General features: G+C 31.8%; 1 protein-coding gene across 1 annotated transcript; it reads right to left on the bottom strand.

Annotated features, from left to right (window-relative positions):
• Positions 1–214: 214 nt before the first annotated feature.
• On the bottom strand, positions 215–18,341 carry LOC143236314 (ceramide kinase-like). Its single transcript, XM_076474591.1, has 6 exons — positions 18,215–18,341; positions 12,940–13,215; positions 8,110–8,238; positions 6,571–6,634; positions 4,778–4,998; positions 215–414 (listed from the first exon to the last, which is right to left on the bottom strand). Exons 1-6 carry the CDS (start codon positions 18,324–18,326, stop codon positions 215–217), a joined length of 1,002 nt encoding a protein of 333 aa, XP_076330706.1. The 5' UTR covers positions 18,327–18,341.
• Between the last annotated feature and the right edge of the window lie 5,566 nt (positions 18,342–23,907).

Below are 23,907 nucleotides of genomic sequence, written 5' to 3'. Positions count from 1 at the left end.
CAGCTCTCTTCAATCTCCTGTAATAAGTCCTATTTAAAATTTTAATATATATTAAATACTTCTGCTATTTGGTTAAACATACAGTTGTACAATTCATTTTCTTTACACACCTTTAGGCTATTTTTTGAGCAACAAGTGGCTCTAGCCATTGTGTGAATAACTGATGCTTCCTGAAAATATTTAAGAAAAATAAAATGTTCTTATTTCACATATTTTAATAATCTTCATTCCTTCTACCACATAATTCATGGTTAATGTTACCTGAGTAATCATATCTTTTGGACCCATCCACCCGATGCTTCTCACTGTCAACAAGAGTATCACCAAAGTAACCATACGACAGAAATGATGTAGCATACTGTAATAAGTATTCATCATGATGAATACTACAAATATCAATACTCAATTTGGCACCTGAAAGACAAAGATAATTGGAATTTTTTTAGCACAAAGCCATATGGGTCACCTGCATCAAATAACTGGATTTAAACAACAAGTATAATAAAGAAGTGAAAAGGATAAAATAATACCACAGAAGATAAAAACATATCACAAAGCTGGTTTAATATAATGCTAATTATTAAACAGAATTCAAATGGCCTTATGGTCTAGAAAACTAGAAATTATGGTTAACTTTGATAGTATCATTATTTTCAATGACAAATTAGGATGACAGAAATACTACAAGATATATGTATAAAGAAGTGTTATATTTCAGCATTGTTGGAACAAAAGAAAGCAATATGTGGGTATATGTCACCACATTTCACAGTTTACTCCTTGTGAAAGAAAATAATAAAATTACAGATACTGCACAGCCTTTTGAGGACAACCTCATTTGTGCAATTACTGTGAGAACTAAAAACCAATTATTGATATGTGTTATCTAGATGACCTTATTAAAATAGAGTTAACCCTAAATCTTCTTGAGAACTGGCTTGAAATCAAAATATGGAAAATACAAAGCTATAACATCACCAATAAAGGCCAATTTGGTTGCAATGTCTGCATGTTCATACCTCATACCCTCATATTCTGGCATGGCTAGGATCGAGAGAAACTGGAAGTAGATAGAAGACACGGAGAAAAAGGCCAGTCTTTTCTAAATGGCCTAGATGACTGAGTAATGATGGATATTTAGTGATTTCATGGCCTTCAAACAGATGATGGAACAATTAGTGTACATCTTAATTTCTACATAACTGAGAACATGCAAGATTTCAGTACTACTCAGCAAATAAACACAGAACCTATAGTATGGAGTCTTTGAGAAGCTACAGAACTATAGTAAACAACGGCAGAACTAAGAGCTATCTAATTTCATACTGTCTATATAAATAGGAACAGAATGGAATTTTAAAGGTGCTCATTAGAGCTAGTTAATACTTCCAATAAGGAGTAACCATCTTCATTTGCAAAGCATTAACAAACCATGAGATGAGCTAATGTTATTCACCAAAATTAGTCTTTATCTGGATACCATGGTCTGAAGTAAAAACATCAGATTATCTGTTTGTATAATATTGAGACTTGATAACACATAGGTAGTTTGGATGTCATGGCAGTGAGTGGAGCTTTTTAATGTAATGTAAAGAAAGTGGTAAGCATCTGAAGTGAAGTGGAGGTTCAGAAGATGCTGTGTACAAATGCCAAGCTTGAGAAGTGTTAAGAGCATTTGTGCAGAACTAAAGTACCTAATTATACACAGGGTCCAACATCTTTAATGCAGAGTTCTTCGTCAAGACACAGACCAAATATCCTTGGAGGATGTGATAGAACTTGAGCACAGAAAACCTACTTACTTCCTAAGAGGTGAAAAAGATAACACAGAATCAATTTGTTTGTTCAAGAGAGGCACCAAGAACTTTGTCTCAGGAATTTGTGCACCTCCCAGATGGAACTTGAGTCCAGGATGCAATCCCCTTTAGCAAAAGAAATACATGCAGATGGTTACAGATGAAAATCTGAAACTGTCTGGAGTGATCAATCACAATTTATGAAGAGAAGTTTACAGTTGCTGCTCCATGTGTCTCACAGTCGATGATGGACAGTTATTCACAATTACTGGAAATAGCATTTCAATGATGGCTATGACCTTAATGGTTACAACACCCAAGTCATAGCCTCTGAGGTATCCCAAGCTCCTGTGGTAAGGATCAGGATAGTGTTGATCCCACGTGGATCAGGAATGACTACTATGCTAAAGAATTATAATAAAAATTGCTATACTGTCATATAATCCATATGAATGGAGGTCTTGTAACATAATCAGCTTTCATGTGCACTTGTAAGCCTTTGGAAAATCAAATAAGGTGCTCCATCTTGAAAAAGATTTCCCTAATTTGCATTTCCAGTTTAATAATTATATAAGGTGGTTCAAGATGGAATGTTGTCTACAAAAAACACACTGGAAGTTGGAGAGGAGGAAGTATGATTTAAGGAACCACACACGAGAAACTTTAGTCATCCTCTCGAGAGCTTTCTTTACCAGGTAGTCAAATCAAGAGGTCTATAATTAAAGAGCACCTCTTGCTCAATCCAACTCAATTAAAACAGAAAAAGACTGATTAAAGCAAAAGAAATATGATGCAGCATTTTATAATAGAAATCATCTGCTGTAACTGATATATTACCAGGCTAAAGTAAAGCAAGTTCAAGTCCCAAAGAAAATGGTCACTTTTAGTCATCAATTCAAGTAGATCAAAAAGGTGGGGTTTATCACTGTGTGTCTTAATGGCCAAATGGTCAGAATAACAGGCAAGGATGCTACAGTGGTAGGAGAAATATTCTCTAAGAGTTGGCAATTCCCTGAAAACCAGCAACTTGCCTATTGAGTTTAGTATCATATCTCTGACTTCAAAAGTGGGGGTGAGCAAAAGGTTTTGTTTAGTGATGACAGAAAACCCACTCATAGAGTTGTTCGCTCCTCTACGTAAAAAAATTTTCTCAACCCAAACAAGCCGTTTTTACATATATAAAAGTTTTTGTTAATGGGATATACATGAGGGTACTGTATCAAAAAAAAAAAAAAATCCATATTTGAAAATATCTAGGAACATATCCTCGACATTTCCTGTGAAAATTATGCCTATCACTGAATTACAAGATCAAGAAGGAATTGGGACGTATATTACCTATTCACATTTGGAATCTTGTCCCAAATGACCCTGAAATTGGTGGTGGAGGGGATGCTGGAAGTGAATTTAATTCATGATTCCTTTTCGCTCCAATATTTAATCTGTTAATCAGGGTTACAAGCCTTCTGAAAAGCTATGTAGTTGGTAAAAGAAGGATACCTGCAGAAGATATCCATAGCTCACTTTTAAGTATTCTATGTCTTTTGGCAGTCAGATGTTCACCACAAATGGTGATACCATTGAAAATGTGTCAAATTTTTAAAAATGTAAAGAAATCTGCCTGGATAATACAATTGATAACTGACTGTATTCAATCATTAACAGATAAAAGAATCAAGTTGTGAGAGAGTTATGATGGAGGGGCAGTTGCCCTCCTTCTCTTGTTTCACCATGGCATCATAGTCAGGTGGTATCAACTGCAGTCAACCACTTCAGAGTCTTTTAATACATTTGCAACAGCAGTTTAACTAAGCCCAATCTCACCAGCGATGGCACGTTGAGAGAGACCTTGCTTTTGCAGCTCGACAATTCTGCCACGTTCAAACTCTGTCAACTTTTTTAGCCTTTGCCATGTTTTTTACCCAATGTAACACAGGAGATTTCAGTGGGAGATGTTGACAATGCTAATGCTTGAATACAAATGATTAAATTTTGTTACATGTTTACCGATTAATGCTTCGTTTCAGTATGCTCTTAAACTTTTGACCAGCTAGTATTCAGGCTAATTCCATAGTGTTCACATTTTCCCTATTAAATGCTACAAAAGTTTTTTATTTTTATTTTCCCTTTTCTTATTTTCATCTTTTGAAGCTCTACTCAAATAAGTGGTTGAGTCTAACAACACAAAATGCATATTTGTTCATGGGCCTTAAGATTTTGGCCAGCAGCATATATTTATAAAGAATTTAATCAATATCATGATTTGCAATACATTTAACAAATTACAACAAGTGGTGAGAAATATGTTTTCTGATTTCAAAAAAATAAATACTAAGACTTATACATACATGAGACAAATTTATTTCCTGTTTATCACTTTGTGTGTATGTTATCACTATAATACTGTAATAAATGATATACCTATTAATAATTTTCATATAAAATTAATTTTAATCAAAACACATTTTGTTGATTGTACACATAGTTTCTGTGAATCACATTTCCTCATTTAATCTCCAAACTATTTCATTGAAATATTAAGATACTTATGTATCTATCTATTTCAACTTATCTGCTTTCAAGTCAAATGCCTGTTCCACCAGCATCATTTTTAGGTTATTGCATTTTACTTTAATGCTAATTTTGGCAATAGAATTCTCATCTTTACACAATTTAATGAACAGTGATCATTACTTTTCTTAACATTACACTTGATTTTCTTGTAACACTTTAGTTACTTGTCTATGAGTAGAAAAAGATTGGTAACCACAACCATCATTCTCACAAACCGATAAAAACAAAACCACTTTAAATTAAAATTTATAAAAAAAAAGCCTTAAAAATATGCTCACTATAAAATAAAAACAGATGATGGTTTGTTGAACAATTTGAATATATGCATTATCTTTCCATCCAGCCTTCATTTCTCTTTACATAACTCCTCATTCCCTCTCGGGAGAAACAATGGAATAATTATTTACCCATAATTATAAGAAGTGTGGAAGTAACAGGATCATTTATGCCAGTTGTGCAGTATGTTACAGCATCTGTTGAACCAGCTGGGATAACCCCTAAGCAGATCTGTGGTGTAACAAGAGAGCTGCTTGGCACATCATAGTTAACTCCAGCCTTTTTCTGTGTTCTCACGAGGAGGCCATTCAAAAGTTCACTGAACATCCCATCACCACCAACACAAACTACACTGCAAAAGAAGCAAACAAAAGTTTAGCATTAAAAACATCACTACTGCCAGTACACATCATGCAACAGTAGAATTATCATACACTTAAACACCAAAAATTGGGTATACATATGCACCATACTGTATCATACACATCAGCTCAAGAAAAAAACCAAACAAATGTCAAACACTGCAGGAACAGTTTTGAAGATACCAACTTCAAGCTTCTGTAGTTTCCATTAATTATTCTCTTATGTATGATTATCTATTTCAATAAGAGTAATTCCAAATACTTGGAGACTGGGACAAGTAGCATCTAAGCATACAGCTCTGCACTGAACACTCACATGTCAACTGTGTCAATAATCGTGTTTAAGTAAAAAATGTCAGTTTATTTTAAGCCACAATGGCTAAAATTATATAGTTTAAATTATAACAATAAAATAACACTCATTTCTTACTTAAACAGAGAGAAATTAAAGCTTAATCTTTTTATGACTGAAGTTGTTTACATTGGGTAATGTAATTACCTCCATTGTGTTTTCAAGGATTGTGTTCATCATCAATTTCCAGTTTTACTTAGTCTTAAAAATCATTTTACAGAGTATTAAGAAAATATTTAAATTCCCATAAAAAGATCCAACATCATCAGAAACCTATTTTTAAGAACTGACAATTTATTCAACATTTTCCTTTTTTTAAACTTCAAATACCCCTCTCAAAGTTCTTTGATTTATAAAGCATTTCCCTTTTCAAAATTTGAGTACCTTTCTCAAAGCTTTTTAATAATATTTTCATTTAATTTTTATATCTAAATTACTAAAAATGTTTTACACTTTACATAAAAATTTCAAGACCAATACTTTCAAAAATACTTTATTTAATAGAAAACTTAAACAACGTGAACCTGTTTTTCCATTCAGTGAGTGTTTCTTATGATGTAAAAACAAACAACTTAGATTAGATGATTTTGATACATCAAGTTTTTCCCTCCTTGTTCAATTTCTTATACTTTTTTGTTTCTTATTACATTAATTTTTGTATTTTTGTACGTGTTTTTAAAAACAGATCAGTGACATAGTGTCAGAAAAAGTACAAGCAAAATTGTAGCTGGAATAACCTTGTTAAAAGGATGTAAAGAACCATAACATGTGGCCTTAATTATTTCAAACAATCAAGTGAATTTTCTCCAAGAACACATCACTTGATACTCATGTCACTGAACCACAGTTGACTACACATGCTAGACAAAAGAACATAAAAAGGCTCAAGTCTAATGAATTAGACAAAATTAGTTCCTTGATCAACTCAAAGTGATACACCCTAACAATTTAAAACAATTAGAGACTACAAATGTGCAAGACTTCAAACAAAAATTGTGCAAACAGAGGGAAATGAAATCACAAGTAAAAACATACAGTGAGGTAAAAAAGTATTCACTGACTTAAAGATTTAACCAATATTACATAAGAAATGTAGGTCACACACATAGAATGAGCTTAAAATATTAATATCTGCACACTTCAGTCACTAACTTCCATGGAAAATGGTCAATTAATTTTACAAGTTACATCTGGCCTTAATTCAACTTACCCATCAAAATGTTCTATATCAATCTCCTGAATCATATTTCGTGCATGGTTAGCATACTGAGTAACTAAAAACAAAAATAAGAGGTTTCTTAATATAAACAAATGTGATCTATTTACTGTCAAAACACACAGAATTTATTTTTAATTATTTATATATAAGCACATCGATTGGATAAGAATCTAACTTCTTTGTGTTAATCCTAGAATTATAAATGGAATCCAAATAGTTTTCAGACCATGTTTTTTTAAATTATTTATCTATTAAATTGCTTATGGTCCATGACTTTGTTCATTACAAGGTCCTGAATACCTATAAGAGACATACAAGGTTTAACCCATAGACTACTGATTTGTCTTACATGGTACAGTTCATCTACAGCAGTTGAATGTGAGCATGCAGTATACAGTGTATGTTTTGCCAAAATTACATTTATTGCAGCTGCAGTCAATGGGTTAAACAAAGATACCATTAATACTGAAATTAATTTGTCTAAAAACTTTGAGTTCTGTGATGTATTATACATGGAAAATGAGCAGTTTCATCCAATGTTTGAAATCAGGTTTTTTCAGCATTTTAAACTACAAAAATATGTTAATTTACTCAATTTAAATGTAATATATGGATCCCAATGGAAGGAAACAACATGAAAACAAATCAATAACTTAGGGTTAATACAAATTCTATTAATGTTGAGCATTAAAAGTGGGACAATATTCCTATATACGAAAGAATACAACCATTTAAGCTACTATATATTTCAAGCAAAGTTCTTAACTATTTTGACATTTTGAACAAGCAGGTAGGAACATAAACTTTGGTATTATAAACCTCTAATAGATGGGTTGTACTTAACTAAATGTTTTACTTTTTAAAGAAAGGAATGATTGTAAATCTAACATACAGGCTTTCTTTACATATAAAAAAAATTACAATTAAACTTCATGTTAACATAATATGCAATTGACCTCATATTGCATTATTCTTTGGTTTTTAACCTCTATGTACATGTACCACAGTAATATACAATGAAATGTGCAGGGTGTACAAGATTATCTTCCAGTCTGTTTTTTTTCCTAAGTTTAATTTTGCACATTAAGTTATTTTTATGTTATTGTAGTTTTGAGGCTAGAAACTGTATCATTTTTAGAACTGTGTGTAAAATAATCATTGTTTTTAAAGAAAATTGTGAGTTTATAACATTTATGTACACTTCTCTACACTAGGTAACCTCAGAAGATTAAAATGAGAAAGTTCTAGCTAAACAGATAACATTTATTAAGCTAAAACTAAGAAATTCACTTACGGTAAATGAACTGGTCTATAAAATATACTTAAGTTTCACAAAATAAAGTTTGCTACTATTATTTCTAACAAATCTTACCTTTCTTGCTTGAATGTGACTAGAAATTACTAAAGTAGATGCTTTCTTTAATGTATACAGTAAAAGCAGCTCAGTAAGATTAAAACCTGATTAATGTATACTGGTATGATAATAAACTTAGTTCTCTATAAAACTTCTTTACCTACAGTTGTACTTACCAATAACTTCTATATCAATGCCAGCAAGCTGAAGGAGAGGAGCCACCTTTCTTTCAAATATTTGCAGAGCTGCTTTTTTACCTCCATAGGGGTTGATAAATATTAGAAGACGGTGTGGTCTATCTAGACCTACGGATAGAAACAAACCTTTACTCATTTGCAACAACAATTCTTCACAAGTGCATACATTTTGTAGTAGATATTTTTCTAAGGTGTACATCTTTCACTTTTCTTTATAATGTACTACTAGAAACTATTTATGAACTGTTGAAAATCAAATGAATCCTTCAGTTACATTTTCACATGGGCTGAAGGTTCTGATACCATAAGATGAGAATACTTGAGGTTTTTTTTTTTTTCCCAAATCTAAATTTGGACCATTTTAAAATTATTTAATTCTGGGATATGCTAACAGCCATCCTTGTTCCTTCCAGAAATGTTCTCTCTCTCTCTCACTATTTTATAAATGACCAAATATTTAAAAACAGTTTCTAAACTGGTTGATGACAATTAATATAATGTGTGATTGTGGAAGCAAACGTCTATATATAGCACTAGGTTTCGTAATTCTGAAGTTAATCACAATTTAAGTATTTGCTCTGCTAAAACAGTTTTGTATTCTCACCAGTTACTGTGTCATGAGCAACATGTTCAATGCCTGTATGTTTAGTTCACAGCAAATTCCCTACCGCTAAGCAGTGTAATGTTGCAAATGATAAATGTATGGTTAAGGTATATTTATATGTAAAGTTTCTCAACTGAGAAATAATCTCAAAATGAGAATTAACTGATGCAGACCCAAAAGACACAACTTTTGAAAAAAAAATCAACTGTATTCATGGAAGCAAAGAAAAAACGAACTTACATAGCAAAGCATATGTGCAAAACCAATGATCTCTGAAAACCTTTCCTAAGCTGACTTGAAAGAAATGTCTCATCTATAATGTGAAAGCTAATGTTACGAAAGAAAATCTTTTAACATCAGAAAACCAATACAATGAAGCTGGGAATATCTTCCCACATCATTAACAAGATAAAATAGAATGTGAAGCTGAAGACTCTCCAGCCCAAAGTTCCAAACTTACATCTCAAAATCAATGTTGTTTTTTTCATATGGAAACACACCTATTGGATTTTTGTCTTCAGTCTGCTTAAACACAATCTTAGAATAAAATGACAAAAGCCTATAAACTCAAGAGCTTTAAAAAGGTGGAACTCTTCTTCTTCAGAAGCAAGTCAGGAATGGTGGTGCAACGAAGCAAGTAACATCATGAAAGTTACCTGAGCTTCCAGGAAGTTATCTTGTGTATTCTTCAATGTACTGTTGTGTGTACCATTTTCAATACAACACAGCCAGAGAAAAGAACATTATGTAATATGTAAAAAATTATAAAAATGTTTGGCTTTAGAAATGGTCAAGAAAAACTATAGATGTTGTTAAAGTAAAATAAAAGGTAACAGACTTAAAAACAAATGTTAAACAGATCAATTTATAAAGGCAGGCATGAAAATTATCATAACTAAACAGTAATTATTAGAAAGATTTGGGGCAAATACTGAGAGTTAACACTACATGAAAAAAAACAAAGTATTTTTCTAACAGAAAACAAACTATTCTACAAGCTTCAAAAGTACTTAGATTAGCAATCCATAAGCTTGTTTTATGTCTCTATCAGCTTTAGTCATTTTCAATGCTGATAAGAGTAACATTATTAACTACATTAGTAGATTAGTTGAAGTGTCGAGCAGCGAGATTTTGTTTTTGATGTTAATAGAAGACTTATGATTGTTCTTCAAGAGTCATTTAAGTGTTCGACATACTGATAATTGCATTTTTATTTATTTTTAACACTGTACACCGTAAATTGTATTCTGTATTCTACATGTGATTTTATTTAGGGATTTTAAAGTTTTTCTGGTCATGCTTGTCAGAAAATGATTGAGTAGTTTTTACAAGCCTGCAGAAGGAAACAACAGGAACTTTAGGGAATATATCTATTTAAGATGATCGTTCAATTGTAGGAGACAAAAATGTTTTTCCTGAATGTTTGAAATGTTTTTGAGTTTAAAAGTGATAAGTATTAATAACAAAAGGAATTCTATTTGAAAGTTTAGTAGTTGTCTGTTTTAATATTTTTTTCCCACTCAGGTTTGTTAGCTTTCTTGATCTGTCTGTCAGTTTTGGTATCTTTATATCCTTTTTGTAAAATAGTTTCTTTTAAATCCTATGTGTATTTTCTGTAATCAGTTTCATCTGAACATTTTCTTTATTCTAAAGGCTTAACTGTAGGCTATTCTGTTTAGTGTGAGTGGGGTAACAGCTTTTATTATAAATGTACTGTGGTATATCTGCAAGTTTTTGTACAAGTTTGGGTGTAAAATTCCACCATTTATCAAGTTAACCCTACCAACATGTCACCCAACTTATAAAAAAAAAAGTATCCATGAGAGTAATTATACTGTGATTTTTTTAATAACACATCTTTACAAACTGTGGCAGATTATTAGTATACATTACAAATCTTTTATACGAAAAATATCAGATCTTTTTAAAAAACCAAGTTTTAAGATTTCTTAGGTAAAATTTTTGTCATGCCTTTCTTTTCAAATGTTGACCAACCAATCTGCAAAGTAATGTTGGTTTTAAGATTAAAAATAGTTTTATGCATCAGAATGTTTTCAAATTTCACATGTGAAACCTTTATTACTCCATATAATTAACAAATATTTTTAAGAAAAAAATTGTTATTTTCACTACTTCCCTCCCAACCACCCTACAAAAGTAGAAAATAAATTATACGTTTTCATTCTAGAATGTTCCTAAATAAAAACATTAAAACACATTTTTAGCTTGAATAGTTTAACTGGCATAACATTATATATTAAGATATATTTATCTTTATTATAGTGACCTTTCAGCCATGTGTGACTAACATTACAAAAGTTGCAATAATGTAGCACTTGTGCACTCATGTTACCATATCCAAGAATATAAAACAGGCCTAGTCTTTACAAAGTGACGTATCTTGGATGTGTTTTAGTGAACTTATATTTTTTAAAATACAGTCACATTTCAGTTATAATACATGAATATATACATATAACACACACCCACATTATTGCTATTTACAAACAAATTTTTAAACTTATTTTTCACACAACAAAGAACACTAAATAAAGAAACATAGCAATTATTCCTTCTAGTTATGAATTTTGTATTTGTTTGCTGCTTGCAATAAGCTGTTAAGCCTTGTCAAATTTCACACATGGAGGATGTGAAATGAAATTTTTTTTAGGTTTTATATAAACATTTTGAAATAATCTAAAATCATAAATTACTATGTGAATACCACAGAATTCCATTATAATTTATCAAGCTCAGTAACTAAGCTGCATTTGGGTCTAACAAAAGATAAAACTGAAATCTCTAAAGTCTTACATTGTTACTTAGATTCTAGCCAGAAAAGTTTGGTGACCAAACACTTCATAAAGGTCAAGAAAGTCACTAGGGAAACATTCTGTACTTTCAATTGATTATTCACACATTACAGACAGGAGCAGGTGTTACCAAAAAATGGAAAAAAAGTGGGTGAGACTAATGTGTTTGATTCAGTAAATTTATCCATATCTCAGCAAATGGAAAAGATAGGATGTTCTTACTTTATATTCTAGTTTGTTAATATCAGTAATTTGAGTTTCTAATTCGTATGGAACTACACACTTTGTATTTGGACATCACAAACATCTACTTCAAGCCAATGCTGCATTAAACATGTCACATGACAAAAAATTATATTTAGGATGTTGTTTTTAATATTTACTTCTGAATTTAAAAATTAACTAAAACAGTAAAATTAAAATAATGTACAGTTTGATACTAAACTTACAAACATAGATTCATAAAATAGAAGTTCAATAAAACTTAGAATGAGTCTACAAATGCAATGCCATAGTCTTTGACCAGTGAACCAATGGTCATATTGAAAGCCAGCTTTTACAACTGAGCCTCATTAAACCTTGTGCGATGAAACATTACACAGATGACACTTTTCATTTGGTCAGCCAATTTTGAATCACTTAAATTTCTCATATGCAAACACCTTTCATAAAATTATGAAATCTGTCTTTGATTACTTTCCCATCCAAATTAACCATATTTCTGTGAGTCTTCAGAAGATGGTATTCAAATATGATAGAGAATATGTAGAAAGTTTGTCAAGACATATGGTCTATATATGGCTGCATTATCTTTCATAACACAAATTGTGATGTTGGACATTATTTGTAATCATAGCCAGATTAAGCACAACTTATGATGACAGAAGTATTCCTAAAGACAAGAAAATAAATTAAGCATTATTCTTACAAAAAGTTAAACACCACCAAAAGTTAAAGAAAAACTTAAAAGTAATAATGGAATAATAATAAAAAGTAATAATTTATAAAACTGTAGTAGGCCAAATTATACAAAAAATATATGTTAGAGAAAGAAATAAAATAGAAGGACCATAAAATATGTTTTGTAATAATTTAAAGGAAAATATATACACCACAAAACCTTCATCATTCTTAAACTATAAAAAACAAATTCTTATGATACCAATACTCACAGTGTAAGAACATGCATTACATATCATTTACATGTATTTACTTATCTGTGTTGGTTTATACAATATAGATAATACAAGTGTAATAAGCTACAAATGTACCTATGGCATTTATTCCATTATCTTCATACTTAAGCCTGAAATAACTATAATTGTTCAGTCAAACATTAAAAGACTTGCTTGTTTTACTCTCTCAGCAACATGGCTGAAACCAAATGATCACCTTGTAAAACTTTTTTTGCTGCCCCAAGTAACTCTCTCACCACAGCTCCTTTCTGTGAACGGAAAGTCACTGCAGTTAATCTCCATTTATATTTGCCACATCGTTCAGCATAGTAGAGCTTCACTGCCCGTGCCTGAAGAGGAACCTGCTCTCCAAGTCCAGTCCTACATCGATCAGGGTTGTATCGACAATACTGACATTTCACATGTTTTGTAGAAATATCACAGTCACAAGGAGACAAGGATATAACTTCTTCCCATGGTAGTACTGTCCTGACTAATGAGAAAACAAATTACAAAAATCTTTAAAATGTGACTCTCTTGAGAAACTTGAACCAAAACTACAACATCTAGTTTGTTAACTGTATTATAATTTCAGGAAATTTATTATTTCTACATAATCAAAACTTTCAGTGTATATACAGAATCTCCAAAAATTATACTATGCATTCCAAACCAAAACCAAACCAAGACATAATTACAAACTTATGATTTGGAGTGGATAAAGGGTATTTTTCTGCCACACACCATTTGTCATAAATACACCTGTAAACATGCTCTGTTGCTAGCCATCTAGATATTGGGTGATATTTGATCACCATGCACAAGTTGGTTGGCACACCAGACATCACAGTACTCACAGCATCCCAGTGTTCCTAGATCAATCATATGTATGTTGTAGACAGTGCACTTCACAATAAAGAAAAATATAACAATAAAAAAGTTCATATTAATGATGTCTAACAATTATGCCGATCAAGGGATCATAAATCCATCACAGCTTCATTCTTGTAGAACATGCTTCCTGACTCTTAAAACTGTTGGTACCACTTCTCAATAGCAGTTTTAATTCTTGGATCTTTTGGATATCTTCTATAATATGTACTATAAGGTACAACTTCACTTCTACTAACCAAAGGGCATACAGCCTTCTCTGTTGCTATGTTCATTTATGACATTTGCCAACATTGCATGCTCCATGTGTAATTACACTTATGACAAAAAATACTGCAGATACGTGTCTTTCATCCGGCACACAGTAAAATGCATAACTGTTACTGTTTTGGTTAATATTTACAATATGTCCCAGAATTTGTAGTCATCCTGTAAGTGTGTGTGTGTGTGTGTACAACTTTAATTATTATAAAAGCAGCCCTTTGTAGCAGTTTTTGTGCATTAGAAATAATTTTAAGTCACTGAACATGATGGTACAAAGTCGAATCACCCACGTTTTATGAGTTCACCAAGTATAAGGGATGTTCATAACTAGTGTCATTTCCTATTAACAAATATTAACAATAAAGCCTTACAAATATGGTTCAGGAAGTAAAATTTATTAATGACTAAATCTACAAATGATCAATAACAGAAATCTTGTCATTAGTAAGGAAATCCTTAGACATAATGATTTTTCTTAAGATCAGGCATATATGGTTCGTAGCACTCTGCCGTTGTAGTTCGGGACACATTTCAACTCGACTGTATTCACAGTTTCAATCTAACAAACTTGAAGAAGAATGAATAGAGATAGAGTACAGTGGTGCTGTACTTTACTGTGCTTCACTTCCTAACAGAGACACAGTTTGTGCATCAACAAATATTTAAAGTTATGACTGATTAACATAAATTGATTGAACTAGAAAAAGATACCTAATGCACCAACCCTAAATAAAAGAATTATGTTACAATTACACATGTACCAGACAATCAGACATTTACTATATTCCATCAACTGCTCTATAGTAAAGGTCACAATTATAAATTTTACTGGGTTTACCACACATTGATTAATGTTCAACAAATACAGTTTTCTACTTTACCTCAGTAATAATTTTGCTCCAAAGTCAGAAAAAATTTAGGGTTGAACAACACTGGTGGTGTTCAGAAAAACTCACCCTTTACAGCTATAGATATATTTATAAGATACTCAATTAAAGTGCCAAAATAAGAACAACTCAATAGCAATCAGTACCATTTTATTCCTGTTAAATAATTTTATAACAGATTTTTAATTTGACTAGGTTTTGTACAGTTTCCTTTAACAAGTGCAAGAATTATGCCAACACTTAATTTTTTCTTTAGCTTTTGTTGAAAGATCATGTTATGGGATTCTCTTTTCTTTACCTATTTTATCATATTCTTATAAACATTTGTTTCTAGAGCTAACTGTGACTATAAACTTGTCTTTTGTAGCATTATGTGTATAAATCTTAGTTCATGTCTTTATTTGTACAGATACAAACTGTAATATGGACTACCAGTACTGTGAAAACTACAGGGATAAAACCCCAAATTTTAGTTGTAAGGTCTCAGTAGCATTAGTTTTAAAGAGAAATTAAAGATTCCAAAGCAATATATGTAGCAATAAATAACATCATTCTTTTATAAGAATAACAATCTTTTAATATTTATCACTTAATGAATTTAATTTATTAATAAGATAAATATAAAATCTTTCACACTACAAAAAACTGCTTGATTTTAGCGTTGTAAATCCGTAAACTTACTGCTTTACCAGCAGAGGACCTAAGGAACAGTACCACCTTACTTGCTAAATGAAATTCACAAGAAACATGACCAAAGCTAAAAACTAACCACTAAACAGCAACCATCCAAATATTATAATGATTTGGCTTTATGGTTAACTGAAACATTCTGCTGAACATTGATATATTAGAATCACAAGATGTGAAATAGGTATCAAGCAGTTGCTAAGGGGTCCAGTGCTGATACTTCTCATTTGTTCAACAATGAAATAACTACCTTCAAGACCAAATTAAAAAGAAAGTTTAACAAGTTATACAAAATTATGATTCTTTGTTATCAGGAACCAACATAACAATGCACTGTACTAGTTTCTCAAAGAAATGGTCACGTCCCTGCTGCAAACATGAAACAAACTGCAAATGAAAAATCTCTCACTATACCTGCATTCAAAAGGACAGGAAGATGACAACTTTCTCTCCATGATTCAAGACACAGTGAACATCTGAAATGACATATGTTCCCATTCATTCTACAAATGTATATTGATGTTAGTGAACAACGTGCTACAGGCTGTGTCCCCAACAATCTGTGTATGTTTCTCAATCTGTTACTTTCGTGCCAAGCCTCTACTGTGAGATGTTGATATTGACACACAGTGACAAAAAAAATCTTTCAGATACCATCAAGTACTAAGTATATTACAAGATCATATTTATATAGTAAGTGGGAATAAATATTTAACACTTAAGCACATGGTGCTGGGTAGTAGTCTTCATCAGGTGACACATTCAAAACAATTACAACAAATGTTTCATAATGCTGGGCATATTATCAATTATAGATGCATATCAAAATTTGATATGACCTTGGTTGAAAACACACAAGACAATGGATGAAAATGGAGTTATTTCTTCAAAATGAGTCAAAGATCATTTTATTTATTTCACAACAGACAATACAGACAATTGAAACAGCCACGACTGGCAAGAACAGTTTCCACACTACCAAAGCAGCAGCTTTAAAAAGAGGGTGACCAACTATCTAAAATTAAATTCTAAGCTAGGAAAAGCTAGGAATTTTAATTGCTAATATACTTTACACAACTCATACACAAGTTAAAGAATCTATTCAAGTGAAGTGGGTAAACAACTGTATCAAAAAACTGCCCATCAGAATTGAAAGTATAGACTACAGATATTGCTTTCATGCTTATGAGGCAATCTGAAAAGCATAAACCTACATTGTCTTGGACTGGATTCAACCAAACAGTAGACTACTTTTGGTAAAATGTTTGAATGATATTCAATAACAATAATGATGTATTTATCAGCTGAGTGAGTGTATAATTCATTTCAAAGTTTAGAATATGTGACAAAATGAGAAAGGGAGTCAACTACAAATACATGAGTAACGCTAACACAGTTAACATGAGTGAAAACATAACTAATTTCATGAATGAAAACAATATTTTGGAACCTGCCTATTGAAACTGATTGATATTCATTAAAACTTTGAACAAAATAAAGAGTTGTTCATGAAACATTTCATTTGAGAATAAAACCATTACTGAGATAAGTTATGGAACAGTTGTCAAACATGGATATTTTATTGATATATTATTATTATTATATTAAACTTGATTTTTTGCATCTATTGAATAATCTATCTTGAACTGTGTAAAATTGAAACTTTAGTGTACATACATAACTTGTAATTAATCAGGCAAGATATTCCAGAGTTCAGATGTGGTGAATGATTGACTGAATGACCAACCAGTTAACTTGTGTCTGAGCTTTCATTCCATGTATTTACCAGCAACCATTGCTTTTCGCTAAAGGCAGCAAATTACAGATACTGAATATGCAATATATCTGCCATTTTCTTTTGAAAACTGAGGATATAAAATACAGCTTAGCAAACAGTGTTTTTCAAAACAGTAGATATTTTGAAATTCTGTTCTATCTATAAAATTATGTCCATAGAACAAATAATAAGGTACTTTTTTTATGGCTGGCCCCCAAGTTTAATAAATTCTTTATTGTCCAGTTATTTTAATATTATGTATTCTTCTAAACTGTTCTAAAACATTTGTTGGGTTAACAAAGTAACATGTGACACTGATGTCTTTTTTAACACAGCCAAAATTATGTCACAAAAAACAAGGATAATACTAATAATAAAATTTCCATCTCTATGGACAATATTAATTTGAGGTTAAAAATAAAATCTAAGTTAGTTTTGTGAAACTTAAGCATATTGAAATGATATGCCAACTTCTCAAAATTTATTAAATGTTCTCTGTAATAATTTAAAAAACAAACATGTCAAGTACACATATTAATATTACACTATCTTGCAACAACAGATTATCAAAATATATATAAAAATTTGTAATCCAAACTTTTGGTGTATTGCCATACTATTAAAAAACAACTGTAAAGCTTAAGATTCTTTACTTTGAGTTTGAAAAACTGTTTAGTTTATGTAATTTAAATATTTAAAATATTTATTTCCTGCTATAATGTCTCCCTCTTCCCAAAAAATAAAGAACAGAGTGCTGTCATCATGATAGTCGTAAGGTTGTATTATTTTATTCCGAAATCCTGGAAACAACAATAAACTAAAAGAAACACTCCAAATTCTAAAGGTTTCTCGCATAATCACTGTACATTTTGCTGCGTAATACCAGTAATGAATAACAACACTAACACTACAAACAGGTTGATGTGACTGAAACTGTATTATAATTTATAATTACAAAAAAAAAGCTCTTCTAATATTATACTTACGATCTGTGCTTGCTTCTTGTTCCCAGCATATATAATCACTGGTTAAACTCACTCGATAAAGTTTATTTTTGACGACGAAACGATTCCTGAACAAAACATTTCCTTCCGCCATGCTTTGTTACCAGCTGATAATTTGCAGTGCCCTCTGTTTCCTCAATTTAAAACTTAGGGATCTAGTTTACATTTTACGGAGATGAGTATGACTTTCGCGAAGCCTTTTAAAATTTTATACAAGAGAATCTGATGAAATAATCACATTTTAAATGCATCAATAGTTTAGGTTTGTTTGTTTTAGAATTTTGTGCAAAGTTACACGAGAACAATCTGCGCTAGTCGTCCCTAATTTAGCACTGTAAGACTAGGGAGAAGGCAGCTTGTCACCGCCAATTCTTGGGCTACTCTTTTACCAACGTTTTTATTTTTTTTAAATTTCGCGCAAAGCTACACGAAGACAATCTGCGCTAACCGTCCCTAATTTAGCAGTGTAAAACTAGAGGGAAGACAGCTAATCATTACTACCCACAGCCAACTTTTGGGCTATTCTTTTACCAACGAATAGTGGAATTGACTAAACATTATAATGTCCCTACGGCTGAAAGCGCGAGCATTTTTGGTTGACGGGGATTCGAATCCGCAACCCTCAGATTACGAATCAAGGGCGTTCATGTAGGAGGGTAATTTCTTCGTGTAAAATAAAATAATCAGAACAAACATTAAAAATTCTGCTTAATAATAATATAACCATATTTGTTTGAGGAAGATGAGGATAAAACTACTAAAAATTGGTGTAGTGGCCAGAAAAAGTTCTTTTGTGATAAAGAGGGGAAAGAAAATGTTTATCTTCTTTGGTAATCCTGACGTCTAGGAACGGTAAAGAATCATTTTCTTAGAGTTCGAGTGTGAACTTGATGTTGGGAATTAAGGTACGAAAAGGAACTTGGAAACATGGTTTGATTATTGAAACAGCAAGCATAATTATTATATTGTTTGTAAAGAACAGGTTTGAATTCACGTGGGCAAGTGGCCAACTTGCGTTCATAATAACATAGAAAACTATTGGCTATCGTCGGATTCAGCAGGGAGTCCATAGAGATTTCATCTACCTGGTGATAAATTATGTCACTAAAGAGGAAATGATTTATCTCTGAGGAAAGTACAAGAAGTTCCAGGAATTCTTTAAGGGTGACACCAAGATATTGTTCAGTGTATGTAGGAAAGAGAAAGTTTTCGATTAAATTTGAAGTTTTATTGAGGGGGATACTGGTATACAGATATTCAATATCAAAACTAGCTATAACATACTGATCAGAAGAGGGAAGTTTAAATATTTCAGAAGTAAAGGTAATAGAATCAGTAATTCTTAAATCGTTCAAGGTGAGGAGTTTAAAGATAGGAATGATAAATTTAGACAGTTTGTAACTGCTAGAGTCTACAGCTGAGAGAATGAAATTGAGAGGTTATCTAGTTTTGTGTATTTTGGATAGGCTATAAAGAATATCGGATTTGATGCCATATAAGTCATTTCAGAGATAATATTTTAACTTTTTAGGGTATCGAGGAAACGTGAGATCTTCTCCTCTCTCTTAACGATTAAGGATAACAAGTCTTTTTTTTTTTAATTTACAAGGGTCACTGAGCTAGTGGTTTATTTTATCAATATATTCAGATTCTTTTATAATGACAATACTATTGCCTTTGTCTGGTTTAGTAACAATGATGTTTTTGTTTTTAGACACAATTTTATGGGCTTGTGGTTCTACATCGTTTAATGGAGAGATAGAAAAAATAAGAATTAAAATTGTAGAATGAGGAAAGAGCAACTGAAGGGAAATAATTTACTACTGACCCACTGGGAGCTAAATATATAATTATTAACTCATTTGTTAGTTGGAAAGCAATGATTCCACAACAGGATTTAAACTCGAACATATTTTTTTTTCTTTAACATCCCAAACAGTTTGTTTGTTTGGGAATTTCGCACAAAGCTACACGAGGGCTATCTGTGCTAGCCGTCCCTAATTTAGCAGTGTAAGACTAGAGGGAAGGCAGCTAGTCATCACCACCCACCGCCAACTCTTGGGCTACTCTTTTACCAACGAATAGTGGGATTGACCGTCACATTATACACCCCCACGGCTGGGAGGGCGAGCATGTTTAGCGCGACGCGGGCGCGAACCCGCGACCCTCGGATTACGAGTCACACGCCTTACGCGCTAGGCCATGCCGGGCCTCCCAAACAGTGAATCAAACCTTTTTGTTCTTTAATCAAATATTCTGTAAGGTGTAGTTAAATAAACAATTTTTGCCCTTTTTTATTTTTGGTCATTTATATTTGCTGTCTGTCATCCAATGGTGAGTTGTTGAAGTTTTACTCAATTTTCTAGCTTATTATTGTCAGTTTTAAAATTTGAGTGAACACGAGTGACGAATGTTGTTTATACCTAAATATTATTTGAAAGTATTGCCTAGTAGTAGTAGGAATATTGAAGGGTTGTATGATTGGCCGAAAGACAGAATTATCTACATTTTAAAAATATTTCGAAGTACTAACAATATATGAATTTCTTTGTTCATAACAATATAAAAAAGGAATTTATAAACAGCATTAATTACGTAAAATTTGTTTTAACAGTTTTTACAGGGTTTATATAAAGTAGATTTGAGCGTTACATTTTTGGTTTGTTAGTTATAATTTCAATAGTCCCATTAAGTAGTAATTAACATATATGAACTTTCAAAGTTGTTGATCATACTATATGTTTTGTTTATACAAATTTAAACAAAGAATGAGTGTTAATAGGAGCCTTGAACGGACTAACTAACGTCTGTAAAAGGTCATGAGCGTGTTATATGTTACAATTTAATACAATAGCAAAATGTTACTTTGCACATACCAAGTTGATTGTAATAATAGTAACATGTTCCAAAGTTGTGCATTAACACAGCAAACAAATGAAAGATGATATGATATGATTTAATATTTCAGTGGAGAACGAAACTGATTTGTTACTTGCGTAATACAAGTTGCAGATAATGTACTGCCTGATATACACTGATATAAGCTGAAGTTATAGGCCGTTTCAGAAACTACAGATAACGTTATATGTCGAGACATTATTTCGTGGAAAGTTTTAACTTTTTGCTCTTTACGACATTTGGTCTCCTGAAGTGTCAAAGTGCTAAATTTACAAAACTTGGAAGGTACACAATACTACGTGTATTCAGTGCACTGCTTTTAAGTTTTAGCAAGTTTTACCCATAAAGCGCCAGGTTGAACATTATTGATATGATGCTCGTCCTACTTCTGTTGAGTTTGCAATTTGTGAATTACGGTGACTACACCTAGAATAAAATGTATGATTTGTGTATGACTTCTGCTGTATTGCTTGACTTCATGTTAATTAATTTGTTCATAATTACATATATATATAACTTTTCTGTAATATTTTAGAAGTAATTTGGTGACTTAGGCTGATAAAGTAAAATAAATTTTGCCGCAAAGAAACCTCATTTGTTTTTATTCATTAATAAAAATATTAGAAATGCAATTGGCCCGGTATCGCCAGGTGGGTTAAGGAGTTCGACTCGTACACGGAGGGTCGCGTGCTCGAATCCCCGTCATACCAAACATGCTTGCCCTTTTAGCTGTGGTGGGTTATAATGTGATGGTCAATACCATTATTCGATGGTAAACGAGTAGCCCAAGAGTTGGCAGTGGGTGGTGATGACTTTCTGCCTTCCCTCTAGTCTTACACTACTAAATTAGGGACGGCTAGCGCATATAGCCCTCAAGTAGCGTTGTGCGAAATTCAAAACACAAACAAACAAGAAATGCAATGTTAAGTGTATTTATGTTATGTATATATATATATCGTTTTTATATCGCTTAACTGTTAAAACGAAAAATTTAAGTTTTTTTTTTTTTAATTTCGCACAAAGCTACTCGAGGGCTATCTGTGCTAGCCGTCCCTAATTTAGCAGTGTAAGACTAGAGGGAAGGCAGCTAGCCATGACCACCCACCGCCAACTCTTGGGCTACTCTTTTACCAACGAATAGTGGGATTGACCATACAATTATAACGCCCCCACGGCTGAAATGGCGAGCATGTTTGGCGCGAAGGGGATGCGAACCCGCGACCCTCAGATTACGAGTCGCACGCCTTAACCCGCTTGGCCATGCCGGGCCAAAAATTTAAGTATCAGTAAAATAACTCATTGTGAACCCTGATCTTTAATTGCTCACATGTATGTTTTTTATTCATTCACAATTGTACAATTAGATGATTAATTTCACAATCTTTTAATGTTTGGATTAGTTTAAATTTTCTGTATGATATACGAAGTTAAGAATTTGTCAAATCATTCTTTCTGTAGAAGAAATTAATAAAATATAAACTGATATTTCATAGTTTTGTAATTCATGTCTGCACCTGCAGAGGTGAATCTTGTTGATGTCAGGTTATAAAATAAAGTGTGTGTTTGTATTGATTGAGTAACATTGGAGAGAAATAAAAAAGTGTATAATAAACGTTATTTAACAATGGAACCCAATAATTTTTTTTTTATGTGTAATAAATTATTACTGAGATGGTATTGAAATACTCAGTGTTTTACAATAGTGGTTTTGAATTTATATTTATTCATCTTTGTCTAGTTTAGTTCTGATTTTACTTCATCACCTGTTGTCAGAGTATGTGACACAGGAAGCAGTGTATTAACTTGAGGTTCTTATATGTTAGAGTTTTACAAAAATGTCTTTAAAAATAAAAAAACAAAGCACTGTCATATATGGGTCTGTCAGAATCATTACCTGAATTTCAAATTCTTTTTCCTTTATCATGAAATATTTCTTCGCAGTTATAGTATTTTTTAAGAAGTTAGTATTTAAAATAAAGTGGTATCCAATATACAGAGTGAGATTTAAAAAAACAAATAAATAAGTGTTGGATTGATGGCCATAGAAATGCTATTTCATTTTGTATTTTATGTATTTGTACCATATTTGTTGACTTTTCTTTACATTATGTACAGAAAAAAGTGTTGTACTTTCTTTCCTTTTACAATGCATGATTGATACATAGATTTAATTGGTTAATTCTTAAGAGTATAAAATTCATATTCAGAAACATCAAAATATGTTTTTATTTTGACACTTGAGACAGAAAAAATATGTAGTTTTATCTCGGTAACTTGTTTGGATCATATGTAAAAATTAATATAGTTTTAAAACATTCGTCACTCAAATAGTTATAAAAATTTGGACAAGCATCAACATTATATATATTATATTAGAAAAAGCTGACAAACTTAGAATTGCTGAAGGAGTAAGGTAATTGTTGTTGAGTTGGGGCATAATTAGGATTGTCCGATTTTGGTGAAAAAGTATCAGAATATGTATCAGTCTTGGTGGTAAAGGAGTGCCACAAGCTTTCTGAAGTTTTTGAGTAGAGCCTTAGCTAAAATGTATTTCATGCATTCTGAACATAAATGTTTGTACAAAACATTAAGTTTTGGTAATATTATTAAATGTTTTTTACTTTGAATGTGAAAAATCATCTTATTCTTGAAAACTATTGATTCTTATTTGTTTTAGTGCAAAGCTACAAAATGAGTTTCCCACATTTTATCCACCATGTGGAATCAAACCCAAATGTTAACATCGCAAGTCTGTAAACTTACTGTTAATCCACTAA

The sequence above is a fragment of the Tachypleus tridentatus genome, chromosome 13 (assembly GCF_004210375.1).
Source record: "Tachypleus tridentatus isolate NWPU-2018 chromosome 13, ASM421037v1, whole genome shotgun sequence".
In the NCBI taxonomy this organism is placed as follows: domain Eukaryota; kingdom Metazoa; phylum Arthropoda; class Merostomata; order Xiphosura; family Limulidae; genus Tachypleus; species Tachypleus tridentatus.
This window is presented reverse-complemented; position numbering and strand designations above follow the sequence as displayed.

What these genes read in the sequence shown, in the direction of transcription:
- LOC143236314 (XM_076474591.1), bottom strand. Translation starts at nt 18,326, where the DNA reads ATGGCGGAAGGAAATGTTTTGTTCAGGAATCGTTTCGTCGTCAAAAAT. An exon ending in CATTGATATAGAAGTTATTG is followed by an intron (nt 6,635 to 8,109) that starts GTAAGTACAACT and finishes TTTTGTTTTTAG; the next exon opens with TTACTCAGTATGCTAACCAT. An exon ending in CACACTTCTTATAATTATGG is followed by an intron (nt 415 to 4,777) that starts GTAAATAATTAT and finishes TTTGTCTTTCAG; the next exon opens with GTGCCAAATTGAGTATTGAT.